Raw genomic sequence first — 12,792 nt, 5'->3', positions numbered from 1 at the left:
TCAGAATCACTATAGGAGAATCAAACTGTTTACGTGTTTGAACACATAATGTGTTTGAACACAACATGGACAAAACCAAATCCAAACCATCTCTGATCATGTCAGTCGTGCGAGGGCGCTGACAGTAACCCTCTCTTTCCTCAGCGGACTCTTCTCTCTTACTCCCTCTGTGCCAGGTGCCGCCCCACATTCTTATTTTCCTCCTTCTATGTCTCCTCTGCCAGACAGTTTCCTGAAGCCAAAGGACACTCATCCATCAGGGCACTGACCCGCCTGCCCCCCAGGGGTTATAAGACCGGGAAGAGGTGGACCGGGCCGACTAGCTCATGGGTCTGGCCTAGGACCAAGCTTGCATGAACTTCAAATCTTGGCTGTTATTCTTAGCTGTTGAAACTCGGGCAAGTCATTTAGACTCCCTGGTACTCAGTGTCCTCATCTGTAGAATGGGATCATGATAACACAGAGGTGTTGGGAGGGTTCAATGACATGGAGGCTAAGCTGGCCCCGTGGAGAATGCGTGTCAAATGTCTATGGGAGTAAAAAGGGGAGCAATCAGTTTCAACCGAAAAGACGGATAGCTTCACTGGGAAGGCGGCACCCGTGGATATCAAGGTAAGCAGCTGGGCACTGAGGTGCTGTGTATAACACCGAAATAGTGGAACAATCAAAATGAGCACATAAAGCGAGATGGGTTGAAAAAATTCTGGTGCAGCCACAGAGGGGAGCCTATGCGGCTGTCCCGGAGAATGAAGAAGATTTACATGGACTCATCCGGAGTGATTTCTAGGATATGTGAAGTTTAAGAAGCCAAGTACAAAGAGCATAGACAGTGGCTTTTGAGCAGAAGACACGACTGGGACACAGGAGCCAGCTGTAGGGGCTCCCACTGGCCACGTGTTGAGCTAATTTGAGCACCCAAAGGAATGACAGCAATGAATTACAAGAAATTGAATAAAGAAGGATTCCATGATCTCATGTAGGAGGTAAAAAAAAAAATTTTAAAAAGAATGCCAACTAATAAATGTAGAAGAAATGGCAGAAATAGGAAGTCACTCTTTTATAACCACCCAAAAATCTTTTCTGATTTGTCATCATTAGTAATGAACTAACATGGCATCCTATGTCCCTTGCTGTGAGACGATGAGAGGAAGTCAACATGACGTATAATGCTCCTGCCCAAAAAAGCTCAACGTGAATGTGACCATGAGGAAAAACAGCCAGTGAAGCCAAACTGAGGGACCTACTGCAAAATACCTGGCCTAGACTCTTCACATCAGGTCACGGAAGACAGAAGGAAAGCAAGTAGGGGGAGGGGAGCTGAGCCACAAATGTCAAGTAATGAAGAAAATGGGGGCAAGACATCTACCTGAAACCCATGATTGTGGATTGGGGTCTGGATTGAAAAGCAGCTAAATATGACATAATGGGGACAGAAAGAGGAAGTCTGAACTACATAGAATACTAGAAAGAGTATTGAGTCGATGTTCAACAATCCTAAGTGTGAACCTGGTCTTTTCTTTACTTAGGAGAATGGCCCCCTTTGTAAGAAAATAGGCTGACAGACGTAGGGGTGAAGTGTTACAATATCTGTAACTGTCCTATAGATCAGAGAACAATTTCACCCATGCATGCGCACATAACACATACGCACACACACACATACACACAAACATGGAGACAGTGAACGCAATGTGGCAAAACGCCAACCAGTGGCGAATTCATATATGAGAGGCATATGGTGTTCACTGCACCATACCTGCGATGTTTCTGGGGGTTCAAAAACTTTTACAAAAATGATAAAGTAAAAGCCCAAGTAGGAGCACGCTAGCATTGAGGATACTCCAAGAACAGGGCACGGGATGAAGGAACAAATTTGCGAGCCTGAAGAAAAAGACTTGCTCAAATCTCTTCCCGAGTCTGATGCCGAGGGGGGTCCGGCGGAGGTAGGGCAGAAAACCCCCAGCTTCGTGACCAGAGAGAAAGCCTCATCCCCACCCCGTACAGGCCTCCTACCTTTACGGCAAGGCCCCTCACACTTTTTACACTTGCGGACGCCATCTTCCTCCACTTCGTAGCTGTCAGAACTGCAGGCACGGACACACGAACCGTGGTCTGTCACCACATAGTTACCTGGGGAGAGACAAGGAAAGGAAGGTGGTGAAAGCAGCAACAGGTGTTTCTGGGCCTCACACAGTTGTCACCTGTTCTCCTACAAAGGGGCGGATGAAAGGGGCCTATCACCCTCTGCTTTTATTTACTTTAAGGACAAAGAACGAAAGGTTGCAAACAGACAAAGTATCCAGTTCAAGAGTTTTTAACAGCTTACGCAGCCATGACATGGAGAAATAGATTTCAGCACGTAGAAGACGGACGTGTCAGGTAGAACGTGGTGTCTGCTCACAAGTTTGGAAACGTCTCCTCACAGCTCATTTTTCTGGACGTTCTACCTTCAGGACCTTCATGTTAAAGCCTGAATACTTATTAAAACTAAGTGACCCCGAACGAAGCCCACTCTTCCAGTGAAGCTGCCTCATCTGGGGATACGCATAATTCGTGTGGCAGACCTGCTGCCCTCTGTGGTTCTGTCCAGCTGACAACCTTCCCTTTGCTGGGGGCTGGGACCACCAGCTGGTGCTGCATGAAGCCAGGCACATGGGTCATCTTCCAAGCCTCCCCTCATGCTGACTTAATTTAACATAAATATCAATGTTTCTGGAGCTCTAAGTGTTCCTGTTTTGACTTCCTCCAGTATGTCCTCACACATATTTCTTGGACATTTGTAATTTTTCTTTCTGTAAATTGCTTTTCTCCCAGGTTCTGTTTTCCTGTGGATTTATTTTTTTCTCTTTTTTTAATGTTTATTTATTTTTGAGAGAGAGAGACAGAGCATGAGCAGGGGAGGGGCAGAGAGAGAGGGAGACACAGAATCCAAAGCAGTCTCCAGGCTCCGAGGCATCAGCACAGAGCCTGACGCGGGGCTCACACTCACCGACCATGAGATCAAGACCTGAGCCGAAGTCGGGCGCTTAACTGACTGAGCCACCCAGGTGCCCTGTTTTCCTGTGGATTTTTATTTTTTATTTTTTTAAAATTTTTTTAACATTTATTCATTTTTGAGAGTGAGAGAGACAGAGCATGAGCGGGGGAGGGGCAGAGAGAGAGGGAGACACAGAATCAGAAGCAGGCTCCAGGCTCCGAGCTGTCAGCACAGGGCCCGACGTGGGCCTTGAACTCATGGACTGTGAGATCATGACCTGAGCCGAGGTTGGATGCTTAGCTGACTGAGCCACCCAGGCGCCCCTCCTGTGGATTTTTAAACTCTACCTAGTAAGCCCTCCATCAAAAATGATACCTGTGTCATAACTGTGGCAATTTTTAGAAATTTTATTCAGTTAGTCCCATTACCATGGTGTACTGTTCAATTTGTAAATTATTTTTCTGTATAGAATTTAAAGGTTTACATGTCCACAAATCTGGTAGGGCAATGCTCCCTCTCATAATGGTACCTACAATTGTTTTTTTCTCTTGGTTAATTTTCCCTCCTAGAAATTAGGAATGGTTTATAAAGCTTTTTAATTAGACAACTCTACACTTTCTCTTTTAGGACATAATTCCTATCACCATTTCCCTGAATACTATAGCCATCTGTAGAGGGCAAATACAAATAAGCAAAACCCAATCCAAAACAATTAAAACAAAACAAACCAATACACAAAACCCCTCCTGTGCAGTGTTAGAACCCCTAGAAGGCACAATTTTGACCAGGATTTTAACCACTAAAGAGGGCGGGTCTTGTGACACACTCTCTAACTTAGGTCTACTGGGGCAAGAGCTAAACAGGGAAATGACCCAGTGGCCATGGGTTTGTGCCAATCAGACAACTGATATTCTGGACCAGTACAGCTGGACCTCGGTCCCAGGGTGTGTTTCTTGTCCTGGCCACCATGGGTGTGAAAACTGACGGTGGTGAACAGGGCACCAGCCATCGTCTGTCACCTGTGGCAGTGTCCTAACCCGTCCCCTATACCGTTGGACAGGCCTACGGTCACCTGTCTGTGAGGCAAACATACGGACAAAAAAATTACCCAAGACAGAGGGACTCAAGGATTCTAGTAGGAGACAAAACAGGAAATGGATGTCGATAAAGGGTTTTGCATGTGATGAACTCACGGGGGCATTTCTTCACACAGGTGGCACCAAAGCTGTATTTTCCCTCTGGGTTGACATCCATCTGGTAGGTGGTAGGGTTGTAGAGCATGAGTGGCGGGCAGGTGTCCTTGCACGTGGCTTCATCCCGGAACTTGCGGCAGACCTGTTCACAGGAGGGACATGCACTGGTCAAACTGGCAAGGACACTCAGCACTGTGTCAATTCTGTGCAGAAAGCTCAGGTTATACTTCCCAATGTCCAGGAATTTGATTCAAGCAAGAAAAGAAGACAAAAACAAGCAAAAAAAAAAAAAAAAAAAACTGGCCAAGTACTTTCAGTAGAGTCAGAAAGACCTTTTTCTTAAAGGTATGATTTTTCTTACACTGTCTTAGCTGTGATAATTTATGGTTTACGATGGAAAAAAATACATCTTTATTAACTACGAAAGGATGCAGGAGTTCACATACTAGAGTGAGAACTATAGAGTGAAATTATTTTTAAACTCAATTTACATTGGGTTTCCTTATAAGGAACACTTGAGGATATATGTTAAACATTTATTTTTTATTTTTATTTTGGGGCAGGGCAGAGGCAAAGGGAGACAAAGAATCTCAAGCAGGTTCCAGGCCCAGCATGGAGCCTGATGCAGGGCTCGATCTCGTGACTGTGAGATCATGACCTGAGCCGAAATCAAAGGTCTGACACTTACTGGATTGAGCCATCAAGGTGCCCCATTTTTTAAAAAGCATTTTATTTTTACTTTTATTTTTTTGAGACAGAGATTAGGAGAGAAAGACAGAGGCAGAGGGAGAGAGAGGATCTCAGCAGGCTTCACACCCAGCGCAGAGCCTGGAGGATATATTTTAGCACTTACTGCCAAATTACAGATAACCTTGATGAGGAAGGGTACCATGCAGAGGGGACCAGACCAGACACGGTCATGGCCCTGAGACCTACATGCCGTCTCCCTTCCAGGGGCACGTTACAATCAGCCCAGACGAACCAAGTCAAAATCCTGGCCAGGTCCAGCCTCTGGACTTTAAAAATCCTCCCTTCCCTCAAATTGGGAGTCTTCTGGATTCCACCTTAGGTGGGCCTCCTCGCCTGGAGCCCACAAGGGTGTCATAGCACTTGGTGCTGCCTCCAGACTCACATCTGCCAGCCCTGGTGTCTCCAGGATTCCCATGGTGCCCACAATTGAGGTACCACCTACATGTGGTGCCCGCAGCCCCTGGGACACAAGGCTTTTGTCAGGGCTTTGTAGTAACAGGGACAAAAGCGACTGCTTCAAGACCTTGTGTTGGGGGTGTGGGCAGAGGCTCTGAGCTGTGGTGGAACGAGCAGAGGGACTCGGTCAGAAGATCCAAACATAGCTCCAAGCCGTGCTGAGATCCGTGTGGCTCTGGATGTGTCGTGTAACATCTCTGTATCCAGGTTGGGGGCCTTATGAAATCAACTCCATAGGTTTATACTGAGACTGACATGGAACAATAAAGAGTGTGAGAACAGTGCTGCTGGCCGCAACACACGTTAACCCCAGAGAGCTCGTATTTATTCTGATGCTCATTCGATGCCCAGGTCCCGGTTATGGATGCACATGCGCTGTGTCACTTAAATAACCTAACAGGTAGGTATTTGCTATCCACCGTCGTCAGGGGAGGAAACCGGGGCACAGAGGGGTCATATGATTTGCCTGAAGTCACAAGGTGAGTGGTGAAGGCGGGACGATACCAGATGCTGTGGTCGGGCTGGGGGAGGGGTGAGCCTTACCAGGCAGTCGCTCTCTCGGGGCCCTGTGCAGCCGGCAGCACACTGGTTATGGCAGCAGTCGCTGGGGGACCTGCCGCGGCAGCGCCCGGAACACTGCTGGGCGCAGATGATTTTGGTCACTGAAAAGGAGCGAAAGTCACCTGTGAGCTGAAGAGCCAGGGAAGGGTCATTCCTCAGGAACCTTGCAGAGCACTTGGAAACAGATGAAAACGTGAACCAGGTGATGAATTTAGTGATTCCCGGCTCGTTAAAATGTTCCCAAACATTCACGCTCTGCCTAATCACACTGAATCATGACATTTCTTTATTGCGCCTCTGTTTTCTACTTATTTTTAATCACTTAGGAGAACTAACCAGATCAAGTCTAGACTTCTGGACCTGCTCGATAATTACATGTTAGTTAGAACTGAGATTCTGGATGATATGGAAAGCACATCAAATAACAGAAATGCTGCCAGAAAGGAGTGTTTAAAAGGGCGAAACCCTCACATCACAATTAAACTGAAGGACAGATAATGAACTTTTAAGGTGACAGCTCCCCAGATCCCTAGGCCACCCATGCTCGTAAACTAGGATTCCTGCAGAAAAACCCTCCTGAGAAGCATTCCTCCTGCTTCTGTATAGGCGGGCTCCCAAGAGAGAGAAAATAAGAAGTGTTGTGACGCTCAGGTAACATGGCCGAGTCTTCTGTTCCCAGGAAGATCTGCCAAACATACTGCTCAGAGAGAGTGGCTGGATGCGTGTGGCTGGCTTTCACTCACTTATGACAGGCTGGAGTGCCCCAAAGAGCCCACTCTGGATTAACTGCATGCAGGGAGATCTGCAAGAATGTCATTCACATAACTGCTCACATCTGGCCTTAAAACAAGACTGCGTTTAGGAATCTTCAAAGGGAAAACACATACAGTTCGCTAAGCATAAGGGGAAGAAGGTGGGCACACATTTATCCGAAATTTTGCTTGCTGACTTACATTTCTGGCAATTCTCCTTTCCCGGACCCCAGCAGCTTCCATTGGGACATCCTGGATCACACTTTTGGCCTAAAATGTAAAGGTAATAGTTGAATTCGTATCTCAGAGGAAGCAAGCAGGCTGATGGCAGGGACTGCCCAAACCCCTGAGCAACCTGATGTTCTAGAAACAAGGAACAGCTTTCACATTTCTTATTCTCTGTTTATTTGCTGGTTGACTTGTAAGATGATTCAAAAGACTTTGATAAGAAAAAAAAAAAAAAAAGATGAACCACGTTCTGCTTTTATTTACATTTCAGCTGTAGAAACTGAGACAGAGAGTAATTATGGACTTGTCACAGGCTATGAAGACTGGAATTCAAATGAACTCAATGGTCCAGTTTCCCATATTTGTTTAAGCTTGGGAGAAGTTTTCAGCTTCTCCCATGACATTAAGTGTGTCTAATCTGGTGGGGCTGTTATGCACCGACTACATTCTCAGTATTTTTACTAGCATGGTTGTACCATAATTTCTTTAACCAATCTCTTATTTTTAGATATATAAGTTCCTTCCAAAATCCATTATAAATAAGGCTGCAAGGAATATTTTTGTACAAAAAAAATTTTTTTATATCCTATAATTTTCATTCTCCTTATTATTTTTTCTTATTATTCCTAGAAATGAAGTTCATAGGTCGGGGGGTGGGGCATACTTTAAAGCTTCAATACATATTGCCAAAATTCTATCCCTGACCATGTTTTATTAATTTATATGCCCACAAGAAGAATATGAGAATTTCTGCTTCTCCATACCCTTCCTGATCTGAGTATCTAAAACTCAAAAGGAATCCAAATATTTAGCAAAGACAAAAATGATGCTTCTTTGTTTTATTTTGACCCTTTTAAAATTACAGTAAGAAATAACTTCTTTATTTCTTGGCCATCTTGTGTGTGGGGAGATACAAACTGTTCATGTCTTTGGCCCATTTTTCTTTTTTTATTGGGAGGTTCACCTTTTTCTTGGGATTCCTAAGACTACTTTATACATTCTTATCATCAAGAATATTAGCCCTTTCCAAGGCAAGCAGATGACGCACAATATTTTCTGTTTGTCGTTAACACGGTTTATGGTATCTGACTGGCTTTTCTCCAACTTGATATGACACACATTCACCTTTAAGTTTCCTTCTAGCACTTACATATATATTCAGTGATTTATTACATATAATATGATTTGGGATTGATATGGATGTACAAAGTGGATGATTGATTTATTTTAGTTTCCTCTTAAGTAAACCCACCTGATATAACTTTGATTGCCAAACAAATCAACAATAACATAGTGTAGGGGCACCCTGGATAACCTTTCTGAATCTCAAATCCATTGTCCATAAAATACTTAAATCACCTTATCAGATTTTTTGGCTAAAAATTTAAGAAGACAAGTTCTCAGAAGGTATGTGTGACCTGAAAAGGGCTGGAAAGGGAAGGGTTTCCCTTTCCACAAGGACAGCAGCAGACTCCTGCACTTGTCACCGGTCAGGGGATTAATAAGGATGGCCGGGGAATGGTGTTCCTTTTTAAAACAATCATTATAGTTCTGTCACTTTGACATTTTCTCCTTAACAGTTAAATAATTCTGGAGGAATTTACTGGATAATGAATTCTTCCCTTATTTGCTTGAAATGTCATTTCTTCATGGACATTTAATTTAGCAAGGTTTATTCTTACTGTCTTTCTCTTACATATTGGTGGCTTATTGTTACATATCTATTCTTGACCCAATATCCTATCAGATTGCAATTTGTGGCTTTGTTGTATTTGAATCTTGTTATTGCGTGCACCTGTCATTCTTCCTTCCCAACACTTTCTTCCGGGTCTTTCCCATGGTCTTGGTGTGATGGGGGCACGTGTGCCATTCAGGCTGTCTGACCTCACGTACAGGAAACCCATATAAGCCTCATAGCCTTCCTGTGTCAGTTTTTGTTTTTGTTGTTGTAGTCATAAATGTGCACGATTTAACTTCCTCATTGTCCATCAGATAGCGAGGGAAAGGTTAACCTTGATGTGATGGATAACACAAAATCTTGTGTCGTGAAATACAGGTTTCAGTTTCTTGCAAACACAGTAGGTGCCCTGCTGAGTATGTGTGGGAATAATCTACTTATCAAACCAAGGGGCTCAAAACCCATGTTCATAGCAGCGTTGTTCGTAACTGTCAACAGATGGAAGCAACGCAAAAGCGCATCAACTAATGAACGGAGAAACAAAGCATGTGGGATGTGGGTCCGTATACACATGCAACAGAATACTGTTCATCCACATCAAGGTGAGAAATTCTGATGTATGCTACAACACGGATGAAACTCGTGGACATTATAAGTGATCGAAGCCAGCCACAAAAAGACAAAAACTATGTGACCCGACCTGTACGCGCTCCCTAGAACAGCCACACTCACACAGACAGAAAGTAGCACAGTGGCTGCCATGGGCTGGGGGCAGGGACGGGGAGTTAATGTTTGATGGGGACACGGTTTCAGTTTCGTGAGATGAAAAGAGTTTTGAAGAACGGAGGGTGGTGATGATTGCACCATGGTGTGAATGTACTTAATACCAGTGAACTGTATACTTAAAAATGGTTAAGATGGTAAATTTTACGTTAGAGGTATTTCACCACAACGAACAAACAAACAAACAAATCAGTAAGATTAAGTGAAATCCCCACAAAGGGGCTCCAGTCAATTTTGAAGAGCTATGTGCCCTCCAAATTCTTTGAGACCAAAGAAAACAACAACAACAACAACAACAACAACCAGAAAAAACCCCAAACAAAAACATGCATCCGTGGCATAGTTTAGGGAAACAGAGAAGCAGGAAATGGGGATGGCTTCCTATTTTAAAGGCTTAAAAGATGAGGGAGATCAGGAAGGGGGATTCTTAGAGGAGCCTGGTAACTGTAGGCAAGTGTCTGAAGATTCCCACACAGCACTGCCAGGGAGCCAAGGGGTACAGCCTTGACCTACAGCCTGGCCCCCTGCCAGCCTCTCCCTGCCACGGGCCGCTTTACTGATGAATGGCAGTGACTAGGTCATGGGCATTAGGGGGAATATGGACAGACTCCCGCCCTGTGTGCTGTGCCCAACCTTGCCTGAGGCTCCGTGTAGGAGGGCAGAGGTCAGCTTAGTGCTTCCGGAGGGATCTGGCATCACTCTGAGGCTCAGCAGCAAGTCAGAAGCACACAAAAGTTTAGTCTGCCTCCTCCAGCCAGGACGGGAGAAGCCCCCGTGCCAGGACTCAATGGCCACACGAGGGCTCAACTGTCTCAGGGGTGATCTGCCAAAACAGACTTTCCCTCTGTCTTAAATAGGTGCTCTTCTCGTGGGCAGATCAACTGTCGCTAGATATCTTGGGTTTAGATTAATGTGACTTAAACAATGGCTCGGCTTTCCGCCACCCCCACCCCCTCCCGACCCCAAAGCACCACGGCTCTGTCCCACCACAGGAGCTACAGGCAGAGGGGACGTCTGTAGAACACTTACAGTTGCCCATGTGGTTCTGGAAGTCCATCGACATGTTGCTTATGAAATCGTTGTCAACGATATCCCGCCACTGGATGGTTTCCACGTTGCAGAGGACAGGGTTGTTGCTGAACCGCACAGCGCCTTGCAGGATTTCTGCACGTGCAAAGAACCTCAGTCAGCCATCTACCACGTCTTTACACTCCCACAAAGTACACACTCATTTCTTTACATTTTGAGTCCTGCTAAAATGCCAGTGTGCAAACGAGACTCCCCATAGAGCTTTAGTGGGGGCAGCTGAAAAATGAGTTGATGATAGTGCCTTGGAGGAGTTAGGTTCCCCCCACCCCGAAATGGGCCTTCGATCAGCAAACTATCAGAATTCAGAAATGTGAGGAGGAAGGAAGCTGTACAATGATGTGAAGGGGCAACCAGGAAGGCAGGGCCATGGCAGTCACTCACTGTGGGCTGGGGAGGCCAGGAGAGGGGGCGATGCTGTGAGCTGCCTCTGAGCTCCTCACTGGAGAAAGCGGGGTGGGGGTGGGGTGGGCAGTGAAGGGGTCTGAGAAGAATCTACATGCATGATGAAGAGATGGCAGACACTAGGAATGCAAATAGCATGAAAAAAAAAACGTATGATTGTTTCAAAGGAAGAACTGATAGGACAGGAAAAATCAGGGCAGATTAAGAAGAGATTCGAGCGTGAGCAAAGGGAGAGCATTGCGTCGATGACATTAGACAGAAACAGTGGCACGAAACACTGCAGCAAGAGCTGTGGACCCTGCGAGGATGAAGCACATCTAGTTGCCGACAGGCAAGGGGAGCAGGGCAGGTCACATGATGAGGTCATGCCACAGAAGACCGTGCATGCCATGCGACGGGGCCAGGTACTTTGCTAGTTGATTCAAACACATTATCTTAATTAATCTTCAGAATGGTCCCAGGACTCTCTGTGCACAAAGTACCATCATGGAAAAGGAAGGGGTCTCCCGAAGAAGGGGTCTGAGGCTGCTGGAAAGAACGGCATTTCGCAGAACACAGACAGGAGTGGACTCTGAAGGAGCACGGAGGGAGGGCGCAGCCGGCTTTCTCTCGCCAGGAGACCGCAGCCAACGTGTGTCGGTGAGACAGGCGGGCATTTTCCTCGGCGGGTGGTGGGGAACAAAGGAATCACGGGAGGAAGGCTGGGAGGTCCAAAGGGCCAAGTTGTGGAGCTTTGGGTATAAAGTCAGAGATGACAGCAGGACCATCAAGAGAGAACATCCGGCCAGGAGGCAGCCAGAGTGGAGAGGACGAATCTCTGATGAGAGGTCAGCACTGCATACGCACACTAGGGGCATCAGAGCTGCTGTGACAATCAGGACAACAGACCACGGTGGCAAGAAAGAGTGCGCGATGGAAGGTCACGGTGGGGCCGTACAGAGTACCTACTATCTCCAATCATGACAAGGAAAAGGAAGGCAGCAAAGGTGCCGGGCAATTCAGGTGCCCCTGCCTAGGCAGAGAGCACGTAGAAGAGAAAGAGGTGATCCATCTCCGTCATTCCTTTAACCTTCGGTATTTCATGATTATATACCTGGTGGTGGGCACTGAGTTAATTATTAACAACAGTACTTAATATTAAAAAATTCACAATAATTACTTAATAACATTAACGAATCCGCATTTCCACAACCCCATGCCAACACCAGAAATAATACCAACAATGGGAGTAACTTCTAAGTGCTTTTTCTATGGCAATCCACTTAATTTTCTCAACACCCCTAGGATGTGTGCTACCATTGCTACCCACATTTTTAAAGAGGAGGAAACTGAGACACAGAGAGAATCTGCTCCAGGGGCATCTGGCTGGTGAGTGATGGAGGCAGGGGCTGGAACCCAGACAGTCTGGCTCCAGGGTCCACGCTCTTAACCACATCTGCCTGTCACCATGAGATAGCATGAGGCCAGACAGGCAGATCGAGACACGCTAAATGCACATACTCTTTCGCAAAATGTGTAAATAGCACAAATTAGTATTAGCGTAAACACAGACCGTGTGAGTGGGCGCTCTGAGCAGCTGAAGCGGTGGGTGGAAAGTCTTAGGGCGGTTTTATAGAATGGCCAAACCAGGAGCCCCGCTCGTGTGGTGTGCCAGCCGCCTGCACGCCCGGGTTTGGATGTGTTGGCACATTCCAGCACTGTCGCCTGTCAGGCCTCCACCGACCCCAGACTCTGTCTTGCATCCTCTGCTGTCACCCCTGCTCCCCTCACTTCCTGGTGAGCCCCCTTCCCATCAGAACTGCACGGCATGTGGGAAGGGTAAGGACTCTGGGGGCAGACATTTGGTGGCCATTCCTGGCCATTTTTTCACTAACTTGGGACCTTAAGAGAGTTACTTTGCCACCATATCTTTATGTATAAACT

At 46.2% G+C, this 12,792-nt stretch overlaps 1 protein-coding gene across 2 annotated transcripts in view; it reads right to left on the bottom strand.

Moving 5' to 3' along the window:
- EGFR (epidermal growth factor receptor) overlaps window positions 1-12,792 on the bottom strand; it is a 213,303-nt gene that overhangs the window by 51,767 nt on the left and 148,744 nt on the right. For both annotated transcript variants that reach the window (XM_045494307.1, XM_045494308.1), the window contains 5 exons: window positions 10,408-10,542; window positions 6,891-6,959; window positions 5,920-6,038; window positions 4,171-4,312; window positions 2,014-2,130 (listed from right to left, as the gene is read on the bottom strand). In XM_045494307.1, the coding sequence (XP_045350263.1) occupies window positions 2,014-2,130; window positions 4,171-4,312; window positions 5,920-6,038; window positions 6,891-6,959; window positions 10,408-10,542 (582 nt within the window). The remainder of the gene's footprint in view (window positions 1-2,013; window positions 2,131-4,170; window positions 4,313-5,919; window positions 6,039-6,890; window positions 6,960-10,407; window positions 10,543-12,792) is intronic.

The sequence above is a fragment of the Leopardus geoffroyi genome, chromosome A2 (assembly GCF_018350155.1).
Source record: "Leopardus geoffroyi isolate Oge1 chromosome A2, O.geoffroyi_Oge1_pat1.0, whole genome shotgun sequence".
Lineage (NCBI taxonomy): Eukaryota > Metazoa > Chordata > Mammalia > Carnivora > Felidae > Leopardus > Leopardus geoffroyi.
Note: the sequence above shows the minus strand (reverse complement) of the source record. Positions and strands in the feature narration are given on the sequence as shown.